Raw genomic sequence first — 20,972 nt, 5'->3', positions numbered from 1 at the left:
ATCCCCACATTTCCCCCGGCTTAAAACGCAAGGGAGAAAAATAATTTAAAACAATTAATCATTAATAGAATTACAACTGCACACAGACACAGACACACAAAATGTTAGGGACTGGCATCGGGGCCAGTGGGGCTGGACTCTTGGCCCAAGAGAGGTGGGCAGTGTTTTGTGGGCACCTGTGCCAACCAGGAGGCAAAAGTTGGAGGCAGGGGAAGCTTCGGAGATGGAGGGTGGAGTGCAGGAGGGGTCAGAAGAAGAGGAGGAAGAGGCAGGCCAGGCAAGGGAAGAGCCAGGGGCTTCCCTACCCTCTTGCACCACTGTCTCCCAGAACCAGGAGGGGACTGAAAAGGGAAGAGCAGACGTTTCCCCGCAGGCGCAGTCTCCGGCTGTGCACACGTAGCCCACCAGGGGAAGGTACATAAATTGGTCCCCAGTTGCTGCATCTGTTCCATAGATCACAGACCTGGGAATAGCTGCCTGGGCACAAGATTGGGGTTGCGTGAATATCTAGAACTCTAGAAGTGACTGAATAAATAAAAAAATGTACAGTCATCTTAGACACCAAGTAAGTTTGTTCTGGGTATAAGCTTTCATGTGCATGCACACTTCTTCAGATACCTTCTTCTTCAGATTTTGTGCATGCACACAAAAGTTTATACCCAGAACAAACTTAGTTGGTCTCTAAGGTGCTCCTGGAGAATTTTTTTATTTATTCCGACTGTGTCACACCTACACGGCTACCTACCTGAATATAGAAGCGACTGTAAGTGTTCTCTTGGACAATAAAGAGTTTGCTATTTGCCGTGTGCATTGCTGGGAAGCATACTTGACACACACATGCACACAAACGCATGATCTATTAAAAGCATACAGCAAGAGCGGCAAGGCGCCAGCCCCTTCATTGAAAGCAGCGAGTCCCCCAGAGCTGGTTGAAAGAAGCTCTTCTCTTGCTGGTGGAAGGACAACATATAATAAAAAATTTATTGTTATCTGTCACAAGAGACTAGGATCTTTTTGCAGGGCCTGCAAGACGGAGCTTTTCCGCCAGGCCTTTGGCACAGTCTGACCCCCTCTCTCCTTCTGTAATCTTCATAGAACTCTAACACGATATTAATTTGATTCTGAATTGATTCTAGAATGTATTTTAATTGTGTGATTTTATGTACACTGTGCTATATAATAATGCGAGATGAGTGCGCAACCCCAGAGTCGGTCACGACTGGACCTAATGGTCAGGGGTCCCTTTACCTTTTATGTACACTGTTAGGGGACCCAGGTGGCGCTGTGGGTTAAACTACTGAGCCTAGGGCTTGCTGATTAGAAAGTCAGCGGTTCGAATCCCTGTGACGGGGTGAGCTCCCGTTGCTCGGTCCCAGCTCCTGCCAACCTAGCAGTTCGAAAGCACGTCAAAATGCAAGTAGATAAATAGGAACCGCTACAGCGGGAAGGTAAACGGCGTTTCCGTGTGCTGCTCTGGTTCGCCAGAAGCGGCTTTGTCATGCTGGCCACATGACCTGGAAGCTATACGCCAGCTCCCTCGGCCAATAATGCGAGATGAGCGCGCAACCCCAGAGTCGGTCAAGACTGGACCTAATGGTCAGGGGTCCCTTTACCTTTTATGTACACTGTGCTATTTTTACCTGAGCGGCGCGGCTGGCAGAGGGAAAAGGGAGGCCGCCGTGCAGCTCCTCCACTTGCTGGGGCGCCCCTCAGCGCTCCCCTCAGCGCCCAGGCGCCCCGGCGCCCCGTGTCACTGGAGTCAATGGGCAAGCTGGCCCTGTGGGAGACTCAGGAACCAAGAAGATACTTTAAAAAAAGGTATGAAAAAATCCATAACTTACTTAGGAGGCCATTGTAAACAAATAAAAACGTTAGCTGGACTCATACTAATAACAAACTTAGTTTGTCTCTAAGGTGCAACTGGAAGGGATTTTTTTATTTTGTAATATGTGGTTATGGAAAAATTATTTTAAGGACTTAGGTAGGGGACGGGGAGAAATCACGAGATTCAGAGAATATGTATGGATATGTTAAAAGTTGTTTTTCTTTTCATTATTTTAAATTTGGTCTTGTAAAGACCAATAATATATAATAATGTGTGTGCAAATAAAACCATATGTCCGTAAGCCATTATCTCCACTGACCTTCATTCCAAGGAAACTGAACCCGGGTAGGTGCCTGGGAAGCCGGGCTCTCTCATTGCTCAAAGATTGGGGTCACGTGTAACAATATTGAACTATGAACCAATAGTCTTACCCAATTCCCAATGTCGTGCCAAAGTTACTTTTAACTCTCCTCCTTCATTTATGCTAAGAACCACGGGTATTCATTTCGCGGGATCTGCTCCACCTGGCACGGACCCACTCACCAGAACCCCTTTGCTGCATCATGACATATAGATAGACAATTACGGAATCACACCAATATCCTTTATTCTATCATTAAGAAAGCAACGCATCAGCAGCTCACTAAGCAAACAGATTATGTCCACAGCTGCTTGGCTACTCCCCGCACTGGGCACGTCTTGACTTCTCAGGGAGCTGCGGAGCTGGTTCAGCGGCTGCATCATGCTCGCGGTAACGGGATCGACTTCACCAGCGATTCAAAGTCCATATAGTTTAGTGCCAGCAGTTCCATCAAAAAATGGGAGGCTTAACTGGCTGGTCGCCCCAGAGCTTTGGTCTATACATACAAGGAAAGGGAGCAATACAATTGGGGGGGAAGCCTGACACCTCCTCCCTGTGGTGTTACAGATTGGTGGAGAATGCGGGCAGCAAAGACGGTACACTCACAGGGTAGACAGAAACATTACAGTAGATTCTACAAGCAAGCCCTGAGAGACAGAAAGGCTGAGATGCCCCAATTCCTCTGAGGGGGGAGTCAGGAGCTGGCAGGAAGAAAAGGCGCCTGCAATTATTGGCCAGCCTCTCTGAGGTCACATCATTTCCTCTCCGACAGAGGTCCTCTGTTTGCTCTTTGGGTGCCAAGCTTCCCTCCTCACGGCGTCAAGCATTTCACGCCAGCGTCTTCCGCGTGTCCACAGTTTGTTTTCCCCCAGCCGGAAAAGCTACACTGGAGCAAGCTCTCCTCCGTCCCCTTGCAGGCCACGTCGTCCATCCAGATGCGTCCTTTCCCTGGGAGGAGAATTGGAGACCACCGTCATCGGCTGGGATTCCTGGCCCCCAACAAACCCAAGACACCTCCCTCCCTCTTGTCACCATCGCTATGAGAACATCCTTGACCAGCCAAAGCTGTCAAGGAAGGAGAATCGGACTAAACACCTGGAATAACTTTCTGGGAGTAAGAGCTATTCAGCAGTGGAAGGGACTCCATCAGAAGGTGCTTGGTTCTCCTTCACTGGAGGTTTTTTTTAGCAGAGGTTGGATCATGGGTAGGCAAACTAAGACCTGGGGGCTGGATCCGGCCCGTGGACGGACCGGGAATCAGCGTGTTTTTACCTGAGTAGACGGTGCCCTTTTATTTAAAACTAGCTGGCCCTGCATGCGTTGCTGTGCGTTAGTCTGTGAAATGGAGGGTAATAGCCCCCCTTCAGATACCCCTGAGCCTCAGAGTCCCCCTGAGTCGAGGCGAGATACTGTGTAGAGGGCAGGTTTCATCCCTGTGTTCCCCCCCCTGTTCTGACCCATTACGTATCCCTGCCCTCTATTGGCCCCCCACCCCCCACCTCCACTTGGCCTAGTCTGGAAAGTGGCCTAGTCTGCAAAGGCGAGGTGAGATATTGTGGAGAGGGCAGGTTTCATCCCTGTGTCTCCCCCCACCCTGTTCTGACCCATTACTTATCCCTGCCCTCTATTCGCCCCCCCCCCACCTCCACTTGGCCTTGTCTGGAAAGCGGCCTAGTCTGTCATTTGATGATGTCATTTGGTTTGTGGGTGTGGCTTAGATTTCACAGGAAGGGAGGGGGTGGAGGAGGGTACTACGCCACTTGAGGGCGCTGTTTGACTTGGTGGAAAACCAGGTCTACACCTGCCCAGGTGTGTGATTTGAGGGATTTTTGCCCCCAACAACGCTCGGGGAGTGGCCTGGATCGTTGTGTCAAAATTTCAGGACAATCGGTCAAGCGGCAACGGAGAAAAGTGTAGAACGCAGTTTCACGTTTTTTACATTTTTATATATATAGATGCATCTCTGGATTATTTGTGTTATTTGTGGGGCATAGGAATTTGTTCATTATTTCCCCAAAAAATATAGTCCGCCCCCCCCCGCAAGGTCTGATGGGTCATTGGCCTGACCCAGCAGACTTTTCATATGTTCCTAGGTAACTTACTTGAAGAGTCATAGAATCATGAAATAGTAGAGTTGGAAAGGACCCTCTGCATTGCAGGAATCTCAACCAAATCATCCATGACAGGTGGCTATCCAACCAAGGGGGTCAGCAGACTTTTTCAGCAGGGGGCCGGTCCACTGTCCCTCAGACCTTGTGGGGGGACTGGAGTATATTTTGGGAAAAAATTCCCAAGCTCCACAAATAACCCAGAGATGCATTTTAAATAGAAGCACACATTCTACTCATGTAAAAACATGCTGATTCCTGGAGCGTCCGTGGCCCAGATTTAGAAGGCGATTGGGCCGGATCTGGCCCCTGGGCCTTAGTTTGCCTACCCATGGAGTAGTTGCTATGGAAGACGATAATCAAGTATCCGAACAGCATGACCAGTCCAATGAAGATGATCTTGAAGAATCATTGATCTTTGCTTCTTCCAGTACACTGGCATTAGTTTGCCTGTTTTCCCAAGTCATGTGTAAACTGATATACAATATATAGAATCCACAGATTGCAGCATGGCTTGGAATAGCACTTTAAAGCTTTCTTAAAAGCCTCAGCAAAAAGAGGGGGGAAATAGAGGTTATAGTCCCTGTGAGGTTTTAATTCTAGGGAAACAGGCCTTTTGATACACCAGCTGGGACCCCAGAAAATCCCTCTTGTCGAGAGAGACGGCTTTAGCTTCTGGCCAGTTACGGCTGGTGCCTTTATTCTGCTGAGTAAGCAGGACCAAAATCAACAGCTCGTTCACAGTCCCATTGCTGGCATCCCTGAGCACCCTTGGAGGATTTTGAGTGTAGGACTGGTCCATTCTCAAGCAGAGAGTGTGTCTCCACCCCCATTCGATGACAACCTCTCAAATCCCCATGCTGGAAGTGGTGACTCAGGCCTCATCCTTTCCAGCCTGTGAATCAACAGCAATAAAGAAGATCTCGCTCCCAGGACTCTGCTAAAGATTCCCTCCACAAAGTGGATAATGGCGATTAAAAAAAAGAAAAACTGAGCCAGGAAAAGCTCTAGCTTAGCTTTGCCAGGACTAATAGGAACCAAGTGGAGATCAGAAGGAGGTTTCTAACTCATCGGAGAAGGGACATTTCCTTGGAAAGGCCACAGGAACAAAGAGAAATGCTTGGAACCACAGCTGGGCCGGGCCTGTATATTTGTTCGGCACGGACCCCACTCTCTCTCAAAGGCTGGGGCTGGTAACCACATGGAACTTGGTTCGGCTCATATTTCAATGTAGATGAATCTAAATTCACACTCTGTGGACTGATATGCAAATGAAAAAAGGCAGCTGTCCTTCAAAATTTGCATTTCTTTGAATTTCTTTGTGATGTGGTTCTTGAACACCCCCAAAGTACAAAAATGCAAGTATGGAGGGAAAGTGTGCCCCCAAAGTGCACATTTTAGTGAAAACAGAATGCGGAAATGCATTATCTTAGGTAAAATTGCATACAAAATGTGTATATTGGGAGAACTGCACACTAAGATGCTGACAAATTTCCTTGGGGGTTTAAAAATAATAATTTGCAAACTGATGCAAATATGTAGAGGACTGAATTTAAGACTGGGAAAATGAGGAGTGGAGAAAAACTGAAATTGACAGACCAGCTCTATACCTGCCTTGAAGCTGACGAAGTTTTAAAAGGGTTGATTTGTCTCCTAGGAAACACAGACTTCAATGAGTCTTATGGGCATACCTACCAAGTTCCGGTGGGAGAAATAAGGGACCGGACCGGAAGTAGCAGACCGGAAGTAGCGCTGCCGCCATTTTGGAACTGGGTAGAGCTGCATCAAAAGTCGCTTCTGAGCATGCTCCGTCCAGTTCCAAAATTGCCGCCACGCCAGAATAAACCGGGGAAAAACAAAAAATTCCGTTTTTTCAGCTGAGAACAGCTAGAAAAACGGGGGTTTCCCGGGGAATACGGGAGACTTGGCAGCTATGCTTATGGGGGAAGCTCGCAACTTATGCATTTAATTTGTGCTCATTCAGCTTTACGTGCATAATAATAATAATAATAATAATAATAATAACTAGGAGAAAGGGGGAGAGGCTTCCAGGAAATAAAGACTTTGGCAATCCCACCCGCCATTGAAACCTATACACAATTTTTGGCTTTAGGCACAATGCCTGGACTGTTGCCTGTGTTTCAGTAACCCTTTGGGCAAACATCCTGTTTATGCAGGATTGAAGTGTAGGGAGACAGAGGACACATCAGAGAAGGAATATAGGAAGTTGTCTCTATTTGTCCCTCCAGACCTGACTCTGGCTGGCAGCAGCTATTCAGGGGATTGTGTAGAGAGAAGCTTTTCCCTTCAGCAGCTGCTCGAGACCCCTTCTACTTATGATTTTATTTCTTTGCTACATTTACACGAACACCCCATGGCGGAAGTTCGCGAGGCAAAACGGCAGAAACAGAAATCCCGGAGGGGGCTGCTTTGTGCGTGCAAAAAAAGACTGAAGCAGGGGAAAGAATCGGGGCGGGCCAGACATATTTGCACAAACTAGTCATGCAAATTTCAAAATATTTGCAGACCGGCCATCCTCTCTCCCCGCCCTGATCAAGAGAGGTGATGAAATGCTGGAATGGTACAAACGCAGCCGTGGCTTGGATAGCGCCAGGGGATCTCCTGACCCATAACTTTGGGGTTCTGCTGCCGCTCAGCGGGGCTTGTTTGGAAATGGTTCTGGTCAATTGCACCTCTCTCTGCCTCTCTTTCCCAGGCAGGCAGGAGCGCCTGGGTGGCCCCTGACCACACAAACACCTTCCCCCAGGCCCTTGACCAGAAAGAAAGCCATTACGTAAAGGTGGGCATTCTATGGGAGACTGAAATCAAAGGCTGGGAAGTGCCAAGGATCTCCTTCCACAGTTCCTGGACTCTGGCTCTTGTTCCCTGCATTTCTCCCAGGCTGGGAAATTTGCAAAGTTATGGGAGGTCAACACTATCAGTATCGCTATCCTTGTGTTGCACAGCACGGAGAGACTGAAATGTGAAAGGACGATGGCTCTGTGGCAGAGCATTTGCTCTGCATGCAGAAAGTCCCGGGTTCAAATCCAGCCATCTCTAGACTGATGTTCATCAGCCAAAGGCCTGGTTGAAGAGGAATGTTTTCACCTGGTGTCTAATGAAGGCTCCAGGGTGAGCCACCCGGGGAAAAGCATCCCTCAAAAGGGGGGGGGCACCGCAGAAAAGTCTTGTTCTTATGCTGCCATGCTCTGGACCTCTAGTGGAAGAACTGTCTCAGATGATGATCTCAGGGTCCAGGTAGGTTCATATGGAGAGAGGAACATGGAAAGCTGCGTCAGAGTAGCTCAGACCATGGTTCCATTTAGCTCACAGTAGTTGGCAAGGGTTCTCCAGGGTTTCAGCTATGGTTTTCTCCTGCTCCTACCTAGAAATAAAACTGGGGGATGAAACTGGGACCCTCTGTATGCAGAGCCAACGGCTAGTAGTGCTGCTGCCTTTACCTTGCCCAAAGACAGCCACCCTGTAAATCTCTTCTGCGCCTCGGAAGCCCAGCATCCGGCACACCACATCTCCATCTTTCTTGTCCCAGCCGTCGTCACAAACGGTTCCCCACGATCGGTCGTGATAAACCTCCACCCGCCCTTCGTGGGGGCCTGAGCCGTTCACCAGGCGGATAATCCCCTCCTCGGAAGCAGGGGCTGCAGGGTAAGGCAGGGGAGGAAAAGAAGATGAGACAGGTGGCATTAAAATGGTCAAATCAAGAATTCATGCTTTCGTATTTTACATTCCTTCGTTATCGCTTGATTTACAATTAATTTCGCATTCTGTTCTGAATATATTGCTTGTATTCCTTTTAAAAATTTATCTCCACAATTAATTTCTTCCAACAATTTTCTCATGAAATCCCAGGACACATTGTCAAAAGCTTTTTCAGCATCTATAAACATCATTGCCGTTCCCCCCCCCCATTCTTTACCTCCAGGTATTCTATCACGTTTAGAATATTTCTTATATTCTCCATTTGTCTACCTGGAAGAATTCCTGCTTGATCCTGGTGATCCAGATGGGCACATGAAGGGGCTGAGGCTCACAGAGCTTTTGTGTCCGTTTGCCTTGGCAGAAAGCTATGCCAGTACATACTTCCTCCCTGCCTGGACATCTTTCTCTTTTTTCATCATGCCTCCAAGCTGACTACATGTGCATGTCTGAGCTCTGAAACTCAGACACCATTTAGAGCTTAGTTTTTGTGCTTCTGTAACTTAGATAATAGTGAGAAACCAGCCTTCATTTTGCTACTGTAATTGCTGCTTCAAGACCCATACTATGTAAGTAAATACTACTTTTACTTCTTCACAAAACGATGTATGTGTGGTTGTTATTTTTAAAGGGGAGAAAAGAGGTAATACCAAGAAAACCTAGCCTGCCTTAAAGCAGAAAGTATTGTCTCTGGAAGGTTAAATCAACCTTGTATTAGCTTCCAAGTTTAAACAGCAAAGGATGGTTCCCTGCTCATCTCACAATATATCCTCTTCTACTGTCAAAATCCATTCCTACACTCTCTCCTAAGGGATGTTCCTTCCTCTTCCCACAGATCACAGGGGAGACCTGCACACATCTCTTTCCAGTTCCTAAACAGGAGAACTGAATGCCAGACACCACCTTGAGCAGGACAGAAATACATCCAGTGTCAGAATACCACCATTCCAAGTACTACCTCTTTGCACAATGCAAAATTAGCTTACAACACTATTTTTCGTTTAGAGAAAAGGTGAGTAAGAGGCCACATGACGGAAGTTTATAAAATTATGTTTTCATTGGACAGCCAATGAAGTTCAATGTTGGAAGGCTCAGGGTGGATAAAAGAGAGGACTTCTCCACACAGTGCAAAGTTAAACTATGGAACTCCAGTTGCCACTTCTGGGAAATCCACAAGCAGGATCTGAACACAGAGTCCTGTCTCCTCCTGAGATTTCCAGCAGCTGGGATTCAGAAACATTGCTGCCTCAAACTGCGGAGACAGAGCAGAGCCATCCTGGCTATTAGCTAACGAAAGCCTTTTCCTCCATAAATCTGTCTAAGCTTTCAAAGTCACCTAGGTTGCTGGCCATCACTGCCTCTGGTGGGAGGGAGTTCCATAGTTTAACCCTGCGCTCTGTGAAGAGGGACTTTCTGTTATTTGTGCAGCTTATCTTTTCATTGCGGATAAACTCTTGTGTGTGTTTCTCGATGCGAGGATAAGCTCTGCGTAGCAAACGGGAAAATCGGATTCATTCACCTCCCAGCGAGGCAGATTCTCCCACTGCCGGGCAGCAGACCAAATTGTTTTCAGCACAAAACCGGGAACAAAAGACATCCCTTCTCCAGGTTAAGTGGGGCCAACAACTTGGATTGCAGCGAGCAAAGCGACGAGGCTGCATCCTCGATGCTCTCCCCACCCCCTTTGGCCTTGACTCTTTGCCGATTGTGTCATTGTGCACAAAAGCACGAGGCAGGTCCCTCTAATCCTCCACGGCCCCTGACCTCACCCATTAAGCCATCATCGCCTGCCTCCTAAAGGCCCCCGGAAGCATCTTGAAGCCATTTGTGGCTGTCTCCTTGAGCAAGGGGCACCCTGGGCCCTGCTGATTGCTTGCTTGCTCCGAGGAAGGCTGGGCTGCGTTCCAAGCTAGTTATCACACTCCTCAGCTGTTGGGTGTGGACACATATCCCTCCCTGGTGGGATATTTCACCTGCCGGAACAACGGCTTCATCACTGGGTTTGGTTTAAGAGCAGCACCTGTTCTGAACGCAATAGCTAGGTCCCATAAATGGATGCTAACTGGAGCCAGGAGACTGGGCGGGAGATCAGGCCTGGGCGGGAGATCATTTAGATTGTGTGTGTGTGTATGTGTGTGTGTGTGTGTGTGTATTTTTTTGTCCTGCAGTGTCTCCAGGAAGGGTAGGGGAATTTTCATGCTGTACCTAAATGGCCTCGGTCCAGTATACCTGAAGGAGTGTCTCCACCTCCATCATTCTGCCCGGACACTGAGGTCCAGCACCGAGGGCCTTCTGGCGGTTCCCTCGTTGCAAGAAGCCAAGTTTCAGGGAACTAGGCAGAGGGCCTTCTCGGTGGTGGCGCCTACCCTGTGGAACACCCTCCCAACAGATGTCAAAGAGGAAAACAACTACCAGACATCTGAAGGCAGCCCTGTTCAGGGAGGCTTTTAATGTTTAATAGATTATTGTGTTTTATTCTTTTGTTGGAAGCCGCCCAGAGTGGCTGGGGAGATCCGGCCAGATGGGCGGGGTATAAATAAATTATTATTATTATTATTATTATTATTATTATTATTAGGGATGGAGGAACCTGTAACTCTGCAGATGCCAGATCCTATATCGGCTCCAAGAGCCAGCATGGCCAATGGGCATGGATGATGGGAGTTGTAGTCCAGCAAGAAGTGGAGGACCACAGGTTACCTCGCATCTGTGTGGGATGTATCCTTCACTGTAGCAGTCAAATACAACATTTCCTAGAGTGGACACGCAGGGGAATGTGGTCCAGCCAGGAGGACTTCCTGTCACACCTGGTCTGGAGCACCCTCCCCCTGCATGTGACCAGGTAGATGGGCGTGACCCTGGCAGACCCTATAAAGGGGCTAGTCACGCAGCCATCTTCCTCTTTTGGCTCATTTTCATCTTTTGCTCTTTTGCCATCTTCTGCTGGCTCTTAGCCAGTAGCACATGGCTCATCCTTTCAAAGGATGGAAGCCACAAGGTAGAAAGTCTGAGGCCTGGCTCAGACTTCTCTTCTCTACAAATGTACCTGTAACCTCAAGCTAAAGCCTGCCTTCAGGACAATACTGAGAACTGAATGTAAGTAAACTTTATCATTACTTTTAAAGAGGGCGGCTGTGTCATTATTGTTTTTAAGAGGGAACTAAAGGGGAAATTTACCCTGGACAAGCCAGAGACCGGATTGTTTAACTCAAATGATTCTCAGGAATCCATTAACTAGTTAATGAGTGCCCACAGGCCCTGTCCCTGCCTCCTTCCACCTGGTCTAGGGCGGGGCCTGGAGGGCCTCATAAGGACTGCCGCCGCTGCTCTGCTGCTGGTGCTGCCCAGGGGAACTTAAAACAGCACAGAGTTCTTTTTAAAATGCCTTTTAAAGAATTTTATGTTTTTATTTTCTTGGGGTGGTAGGTGGGAGGGTATTTTCTTTGGGGTGGTAGGTGGGAGGGATTTTTAGTTGGGTGTGGGAATCTGTTAAATTTTGGTGTATTGTAATTTTTATTGTTTTTGGTTTTATTGTTTTATTGTGTTTTTTTGTGTTTTCCTTTTGTTCCGTTCTTGCTGTTTTTTACAGAGGTTTTATTTTGTTTTTAAGGGGAGGGGTCAGGGCTGCCCGGGAGGGGGTCCCAGCAAGCAAAATGGCTGGGGCAGATTCCACAGGGGGGGATGCACTGGGACAACCGATCTCAGTGGTCACGGGTAGGAGGAGGAGTTACGCTAAGACCAGACCATGTCATTACCGAGGAGGCAGACTTAGTCGTTGTCTGAGGACTATCCCTGCCTCCGGGTCTGGTCCTGACCGGACGGATATTGGAATCAGCAAGGGATACCCACATGACCTGAAGGTGCTGCTGTGCAATGCCAGGTCGATGATGAATAAGACCACTGCCATTCACGACCTGATTGTGGATGGAGGATTTGACCTGGCATGTGTGACAGAGACCTGGTTGGATGAAGCCGATGGGCCCGTTCTTGGCGCTGCTTGCCCACCAGGTTTCTCTTATGCACAGCAACCCAGGCCATCTGGGAGGGGAGGGGGGGTTGCAGTGATTTTTAGGAAGTCATTAGTTTGCACCAGGCGTCCTATTGGTAAGACTGAGTTTTCTGAGTGCATGTTCTGGAAGTTGGGCAATAGGGGCAGTACAGGATTCCTTTTGGTGTACCGACCTCCCCGCTGCACCAAGGATTCCCTGCCCGAGCTGCTTCAGGTCGTGTCGGATGTGCTCCTGGAGACACCTAGCTTGGTTGTCTTAGGGGATTTTAACATCCATGCCGACACGACCTTACAAGGAGCCGCTCGGGACTTTGTGGAAAGCATGGCCACCATGGGGCTCTCCCTGAATAAGTCTGGCCCAACTCATAGCCGCGGACATGCCTTGGACTTGGTGTTTACCTCTATGGATGGTGGTGATCTGACATTAAGTAAAAGCGAAACAAAAGAAGTGCCATGGTCAGATCACTTTCTGGTGCAACTGGACTTCTCCGCAACCCTTCCCCTCTGCAGGGAGGTGGGACCGATTCGGATGGTCCGCCCCCGCTACTTAATGGATCCAATTGGCTTCCAGAGAGTGGTAGGGGATGTTTTATCCCATGTCGATGGCCTTTCAGCTGATTCCCTGGTGGCCCGCTGGAATGCGGAGTTAACCAGCGCTATTGACTGTCTGGCTCCGAAGCGCCCTCTCAGATTGCATGGAGCCCGGACAGCCCCGTGGTTTTCCCCGGCGCTGAGGGTGATGAAACAGTCATTGAGACGGCTAGAGCGCCGGTGGCGGAAAACTCATTTTGAATCAGACCGGACACGGGCTAGAGCTCAACTTCGAGCCTACCAAGTGGCAATGGCGACGGCGAAGAGGACCTTCTTCACCGTCTCCATCGCATCTGCAGAAAACAGCAGCAGGAGACTCTTCCAGGTGGTTCGCAATTTAGCGGAACCACCTGCTCCATCCGGGCCCAGTATGGGCCACATGATCTCCTGCAATGATTTTGCAAAGTTTTTTGCAGATAAAGTCACTCAGATTCGGGAAGAGGTAGACTCCACCGTGGGAGCAGGGCCGTGGCGGGGGAGTGCTAGAGTCCTGTCTAGTCAAGTTTTGTGGGATCAATTTCAATCTGTTACCTCCGAGGATGTGGACAGGCTGCTTGGACGAGTGAAACCAACCACCTGTCTCCTTGATCCTTGCCCATCCTGGCTTATAAAAGCTAGCCGGGAAGGGCTGGGCGATGGGCTTCGCGGGTTGGTAAATGCTTCTCTCCATGAGGGAGCCTTCCCAGACCCGCTGAAAGAGGCGGTTATTAAACCGCTTCTAAAAAAACCATCTTTAGATCCAGCCAATATGGCCAACTATCGCCCAGTCTCAAATCTTCCATTCTTGGGCAAGGTGATTGAGCGAGTGGTTGCTGAACAACTCCAGGCACGCCTGGAAGAAGCGGACCATTTGGATCCCTTCCAGTCAGGATTCAGGCCTCATCATGGGACTGAAACTGCCTTGGTCGCACTGGTCGATGATCTCCGGCGGGCTAGGGACAAAGGTAAGAGCTGTTTCCTTGTTCTGCTGGATCTCTCAGCGGCTTTTGACACCATCGACCATAACATCCTTCTGGACCGTCTAGAGGGCTTGGGAGCTGGGGGCACTGTCATGCAGTGGTTCCGCGCCTTCCTCCTGGGCCGTGTTCAGAAAGTGGTGGTGGGGGATGAGTGTTCAGACCCCTGGGCTCTCACTTGTGGGGTGCCTCAGGGTTCTGTCCTCTCCCCCATGCTTTTTAACATCTATATGCAGCCGCTGGGAGAGATCATCAGGAGGTTTGGGCTGGGTGTCCATCAGTATGCTGATGATACCCAGCTCTACCTCTCTTTTAAATCAGAACCAGTGAAGGCGGTGAAGGTCCTGTGTGAGTGCTTGGAGGCGGTTGGAGGATGGATGGCGGCTAACAGATTGAGATTGAATCCTGACAAGACAGAAGTACTGTTTTGGGGGGACAGGAGGCGGGTGGGTGTGGAGGACTCCCTGGTCCTGAATGGGGTAACTGTGCCCCTGAAAGACCAGGTGCGCAGCCTGGGAGTCATTTTAGACTCACAGCTGTCCATGGAGGCACAGGTCAACTCGGTGTCCAAGGCAGCTGTTTATCAGCTCCATCTGGTACGCAGGCTGAGTCCCTACCTGCCCACTGACTGTCTCTCCAGAGTGGTGCATGCTCTAGTTATCTCCCGCTTGGACTACTGCAATGCGCTCTACGTGGGGCTACCTTTGAAGGTGACCCGGAAACTACAACTAATCCAGAATGCGGCAGCTAGACTGGTGACTGGGAGCGGCCGCCGAGACCACATAACACCGGTCCTGAAAGACCTACATTGGCTCCCAGTACGTTTCCGAGCACAATTCAAAGTGTTGGTGTTGACCTTTAAAGCCCTAAACGGCCTCGGTCCGGTATACCTGAAGGAGCGTCTCCACCCCCATCGTTCTGCCCGGACACTGAGGTCCAGCTCCGGGGGCTTTCTGGCGGTTCCCTCACTACGAGAAGCCAAGTTACAGGGAACCAGGCAGAGGGCCTTCTCGGTAGTGGCACCCACCCTGTGGAATGCCCTCCCACTAGAGGTCAAAGAGAACAACAACTACCAGACCTTTAGAAGGCATCTCAAGGCAGCCCTGTTTAGGGAAGCTTTTAATGTTTGATGGATCTCTGTATTTTAATGTTTGATGGATTTCTGTGTTTTAGAATTTCTGTTTTGTTGGAAGCCGCCCAGAGTGGCTGGGGGAACCCGGCCAGATGGGCGGGGTATAAATAATAAATTATTATTATTATTATTATTATTATTATTATTATTATTATTATTATTATAGTTTCCTGCAATGTACAAGGGAATGTGCTCTGCTACTAGCTCACTAGCATAAGCGATAAAAATTTAATCAATATATCCTCTCCTACTATCCTCAACATTCCCACAATCTGTTGCGCCTAATAAAGGAAGGATGGACCAATGGGCACAGCAAGGTTTCCTTCATCGGCTGATAAGCATCCTACGGTACCAAATTCTTAAAGGTAAAGGTAAAGGGACCCCTGACCATTAGGTCCAGTTGTGACCGACTCTGGGGTTGCGCGCTCATCTCGCATTATTGGCCGAGGGAGCCGGCGTATAGGTTCCAGGTCATGTGGCCAGCATGACAAAGCCACTTCTGGCGAACCAGAGCAGCACATGGAAACACCGTTTACCTTCCCGCTATAGCGGTTCCTATTTATCTACTTGCATTTTGACGTGCTTTCAAACTGCTAGGTTGGCAGGAGCTGGGACCAAGCAACGGGAGCTCACTCCGTTGTGGGGATTCAAACCGCCAACCTTCTGATCAGCAAGCCCTAGGCTCAGTGGTTTAACCACAGCGCCACCTGGGTCCAATTTCTTAGCCTTTGGGTCCAATTTCTTAGCCTTTGGAAAGTCAGTCTTTCTGCGGCCAAGTGAAGTGGTGGTAATAATAATAATAATAATAATAATAATAATAATAATAATAATAATATCCCTCCCATCTGACTCGGTTGCCCCAGCCACTCCAGGCGGCTTCCAACATACCTGTATATAGAAACATATATTTGGGGTGGTGGGGGTTGTAACTGTTAACAGATGTCTGAATGGCACATGGATGTTACTCTGACTGACTGCTACACTGAGAGAGAAGTTTTTAATGTTTGAAGTCACACTGTGTTTTTATATCTTGTTGGAAGCTACGCAGAGTAAGTGGGGCAGTCCAGTCAAATGGGTGGGTGTACTGCTGCACGATTATAAAATTATGCACAGCATGGAGAAAGTGGACAGAAATTGTTTCTCCCTCTCTAATAACACTAGAGCTTGTTGACATGCATGGCCCTCTGCCACGGAGGCTATAGCTGAGATTCCTACATTGCAGGGGGGCAGACTAGATGACCCATGGGGTCCCTCCCAACTCTACTTTTCTATGATTCTTTTAATGACTGTTGTTTTTGTTCCTCTGCATGCAAGAATCCCATATTTGCCGCAGTATTTCTTACAGTATGCCAGCCGCAAGAGGCCCCCTTCTCTCTCGCTCTTTTATTATTTTTATTAAATTTCCATTTCATAATATTAAAATACATCCTTGTTATTCACATTGATTTTTGCTCCTATGAGCCGATCGACTTCCCTCCTTCCCACCTCATGGTTTCCATAATTCCTTTCTGTGTCATAGCATTTGTACCTCTTCCAAGTTACATACCATTCATTCCAATTGCCATAAATTTTAAATAAATATAAAAAGGTATTAATTATAGCTCCCAAGCCGGAATTAAGATTGCTGGAAGAAATATCAACAACCTCGGATATGCAGATGACACAACATTGATGGCAGAAAGTGAGGAGGAATTAAAGAACCTTTTAATGAGGGTGAAAGAGGAGAGCGCAAAATATGGTCTGAAGCTCAACATCAAAAAAACCCAAGATCATGGCCACTGGTCCCATCACCTCCTGGCAAATAGAAGGGGAAGAAATGGAGGCAGTGAGAGATTTTACTTTCTTGGGCTCCTTGATCACTGCAGATGGTGACAGCAGTCACGAAATTAAAAGACGCCTGCTTCTTGGGAGGAAAGCAATGACAAACCTAGACAGCATCTTAAAAAGCAGAGACATCACCTTGCCGACAAAGGTCCGTATAGTTAAAGCTATGGTTTTCCCAGTAGTGATGTATGGAAGTGAGAGCTGGACCATAAAGAAGGCTGATCGCCGAAGAATTGATGCTTTTGAATTATGGTGCTGGAGGAGACTCTTGAGAGTCCCATGGACTGCAAGAAGATCAAACCTCTCCATTCTTAAGGAAATCAGCCCTGAGTGCTCCCTGGAAGGACAGATCGTGAAGCTGAGGCTCCAATACTTTGGCCACCTCATGAGAAGAGAAGAGAAGAGAAGAATCCTTGGAAAAGACCTTGATGTTGGGAAAGATGGAGCGCACTAGGAGAAGGGGGCGACAGAGGATGAGATGGTTGGATGGTGTTCTCGAAGCTATCAACATGAGTTTGACCAAACTGTGGGAGGCAGTGCAAGACAGGAGTGCCTGGCGTGCTCTGGTCCATCGGGTCACGAAGAGTCGGACACGACTAAACGACTAAACAACAACAACAACAACAACAACAACAATTATCAATCCTGCTAGCGTTGTTAATTGTTTGCAGTAAGAGCCCCCCTTGTTTCAGCCGGGTCCCTCACTCTTAGAAAGTATATACGAACCTCCTTGGGGCTTGGGCTGGGCTTTTATTTTTTCCACCAATGCCTGGATTGCACCCCTCCCCCCAGAAAGCAATCTGTAGCCCTGGGGTTTACATGCTCATTCCCACCCCCAGGCCCCCATTTGCATGAGACCCCAGAGTTTCCCTTGGCCTTTGTTCCTCTCCCGTGTACATTTGTTTTTATTGAGCCTATTACCTCTCCGAGCCTTTAGCAAAAGGGAAAAATATAAGGAAAAGAAATAAACATGATTGCTTAGGAAAACAAGCCCGCGAGCTCATGCAGCTGCACAAAGATATCATCGGCCGGGATAATTGGGACCATGTGTCTGTTAGAGAAATGGGAGATTTATGCCTTAGTCCAGAGCTCTCCGAATCTCCCTGGTTAAGGAAGGAAGAAGGAAAGAGAGACGCCCGTTTCTCATTCCATTTGCGGAATGGACATCTTCGAAACTGTTAGGCTCCAAAATCCCTTAGAGATATATATATAGCATGGGAGCATTTTGCACCCATTTCACAGGCTGCTGTCGAGTTGGAAAAGGCAAGCAAAATGATCCAGAAGTTGGAGCGACTCAGCTATGAGCAAAGTTTGCAGCATTTGGGACTTTTTAGTTCAGAGAAAAGGAGAAGAAGAGGCGAAATGATTGAAGTTTATAATAATAATAATAATAATAATAATAATAATAATAATAATAATAATAATAATAATTTATTATTTATACCCCGCCCATCTGGCCGGGTTCCCCCAGCCACTCTGGGCGGCTTCCAAAAAAACAGAAATTCTAAGCTTATGCCCAGCATGGGAAAGTGGGAAGGGAGAATTTTTCCTCCCTCTTTCATAACGCTAGGATACGTGGATGTTGGAGGAATCAGAACAGATAAAATAAAGTATTTCTTCAAGCAGCACATAGTTAATCTCTGGAACTCCCTGCCACAGGAGGCCGAGGTGGCCACCAACCTAGATGTCTACAATTAAGGACTAGGCCAGGCATCCCCAAACTCGGCCCGCCAGATGTTTTGGGACTACAACTCCCATCATCCCTAGCTAAACAGGACCAGTGGTCAGGGATGATGGGAGTTGAAGTCCCAAAACATCTGGAGGGCCGAGTTTTCCTATGCCTGTTCTAGCGCAAAGGCAATGCCCAGTTCAGCTTCCAAAATGGCAGAATTTTACAAAATTAAATACCTACAGTAACTTTTATTTTATTTTATTGCATTGCATTTATATCCCCTCTTTCCCCCCTAAGGAGTTCAAGGTGACAGGCATGGTTCAACTTCTCCCCTTTCTCGTTCAATCCCTACAACAACCCTGTGAGGTAGGTTCGGCTGAGAGGTGCAGCAACTGGCCCCATAGCACCCGGTGAGCTGCACGGCCGAGTGGGAGGATTTGAACCCGGGTCTCCCAGGTCCTAGCCACTACACAACACTGCCTCTCATTACCTAATTCTGAAATTCTGCACCGTTCATACTAAAGCAAAGCAAACACAGTGCAAAGGGGGTGGGGAAGGTAATCAATTACGTATCATTTTAGAGGACCGTGTCATGGACGCTTTAGTTGAGATTCCTGCTTTGCAGAGGGTTGGACTAGATGACCCTTGGGATACCATCCAACTCTGCAATTCGATGACCGAAAAGAGCAACAGCAAATACTGATGATATTCGCTGGGTCAACGTGGTGCATGTACATGGATCGACATTGCACTGCAACACACCGTTTGTAGTCTTTATGTTCAGAAGCAGGGAGAGTCCGTTGTTTCCTCCCGCCATTATGGTTCATTGTGACCATGTTCCGCATCACACGGTGATGTTTCTTGCAGAGCCCATGCTCTTTGCCAACTCTTTTGTTTCGAAATCTATTTGGGCATACCTGTGCGTGGTATATCTGCACGACAAAGACACAAATCTCCACCCTCTATCGTCCTTAAGACCCGCACGTACCACATTTCCCTAGAACCAAACATCTCCTGCATTTATCAGCGTCAAAAATAAAGCCCAACTCTATTTACCGGTATTTAAAAACTAATAAATACACTTCAGGAGAGGCCCCCGGGCCCTTAACAGCAGCAACACCTGCAGAAATTCAACAGGTGCAGCTTTGCCCATCGACGACGCTTTCAATGCCTTTTTCTCACCTAGCAGTTGAAGGCATCGGAGCACAGGCAGGAACAAAAGGTGGCAACCCACAGAGGAGAAACAAAACCCCATTTTTACCTGGTTCTCCGCCTCGGTCTCCTCTGTCCCCCTTCTCCCCCTTTGGGCCTTGGTCACCTGAAAGCAGAAAAAAGGCATCAGACTGCATGCTCTCACAGAGGTGTCTGGGAACACTCAAGTTGCATTATTATTTTACTAGTGTCATTCAGCCCGTTAAATAAACGGACACTAGAACATTTGGCCTGTTTCAGCAGCGGCGACGCGTGGGGGGGGGGGCGATTGGCCCCTCCCACGGCCGCCGCTTCGTCGGGGCGCTCTGCCGAGCCCAGCTGGGCAGCGGGCGCCCAGGAGAAGGCCGCAATTCGGCCTCTTTCTGCGGCGGCACGTGGGGGGGGCAGCTGGCCCCTCTCTTGGCCGCCATTCGTTGGGGCGCTCTGCTGAGCCCAGCTGGGTAGCGGGCGCCCAGGAGAAGGCTGCGATTCTTCTGAGGACCGCGAGGGAAACGGTAAGCAGAGGGGTGGGGGGGAGAGAGAGTGTGTGTGTGCGACGCCCGCTTGCTGCTGGTCGCGGGGGGGGGGAGCATGGGGGGGGGAGGAAAAGGAAGCAGCCTCCTCCTCGCGCAGTGAGGCACTTGTCCGGCTGGGAGCAGCGGTTGGCGGCTGCAGGTAAACGGTAGGCAGAGGGGTGGGGAGAGTGTGTGTGTGTGCGTGCGTGCATCCAGTCTCTGCTTCCAATCCCTGTTCCGTGGGGCACATGCAAAGTAGCGCGGACACAGGGACACAGGGACTGGACGCAGAGACCCTTGCACATTATTATATAGGATATTTATATCCTCCTTTTCCTTCAGGGAGCTTAAGGGGCAATGCATGATTCCTCCTCTCCCCAGTCATCATCACAACTACCCTGTGAGATAGTTTAGGCCAAGCATCCCCAAACTTTGGCCCTCCAGATGTTTCAGACTACAATTCCCATCATCCCTGACCACTGGTCCTGTTAGCTAAGGATCATGGGAGTTGTAGGCCAAAACATCTGGAGGGCCGCGGTTTGGGGATGCCTGGTTTAGGCTGAGAGGCAGCGACCAGCCCAAAGTCACACCCAGTGGGCTTTATGGTCAAGTGAGGATTCAAACCCTGGTCTCTCTGAGGTCCTAATCCAAAACTCTAACCACTACACCACACTGTCTTTCCCAAGAACTGAAGCCAAAATGCTCCAGGAGGTGCAAGGAGTGGGTGGAGCTTGAGGACTTTGCCAGCTTTTTATTCCTTCCTGGTGGGCGCCAAATTGACATTTTCATTTCTCCGACTCAGGAAGACGGTCTGTGCTAAAAAAAAACGGGTATACAGTGATTGGAGTTCTGTGCATTGCATCCTGGACAGAGATGCCCAGAAATGTTTTGATGCTCCCGGGGTAGAAAATGGCACCCAACGGCAAAGGGTCGAACCCTAGCGATGGCTGCTGACTGCGATTTAAGAAGAGATTCAACAAATTCAGGGGCGATGGCAGACCACAAGCTGAACATGAGTCAACAGGGTGGTGCATCAGCAAAAAAAGTGAATGCTATTCTAGGCTGCATCAA

The 20,972-nt window shown here is 48.7% G+C and overlaps 1 protein-coding gene across 2 annotated transcripts in view; it reads right to left on the bottom strand.

Annotated features, from left to right (window-relative positions):
• Positions 1 to 2,415: 2,415 nt before the first annotated feature.
• SCARA5 (scavenger receptor class A member 5) overlaps positions 2,416 to 20,972 on the bottom strand; it is a 95,433-nt gene continuing 76,876 nt past the window's right edge. For both annotated transcript variants that reach the window (XM_035110732.2, XM_060273202.1), the window contains exons 7-9: positions 19,457 to 19,513; positions 7,756 to 7,953; positions 2,416 to 3,134 (exon numbers count right to left, since the gene is read on the bottom strand). In XM_035110732.2, coding sequence (XP_034966623.1) covers positions 2,998 to 3,134; positions 7,756 to 7,953; positions 19,457 to 19,513 — 392 coding nt within the window. In that variant the 3' untranslated portion in view covers positions 2,416 to 2,997. The remainder of the gene's footprint in view (positions 3,135 to 7,755; positions 7,954 to 19,456; positions 19,514 to 20,972) is intronic.

Source organism: Zootoca vivipara, chromosome 3 (assembly GCF_963506605.1).
Source record: "Zootoca vivipara chromosome 3, rZooViv1.1, whole genome shotgun sequence".
Classification (NCBI taxonomy): Eukaryota; Metazoa; Chordata; class Lepidosauria; order Squamata; family Lacertidae; genus Zootoca; species Zootoca vivipara.
This window is presented reverse-complemented; position numbering and strand designations above follow the sequence as displayed.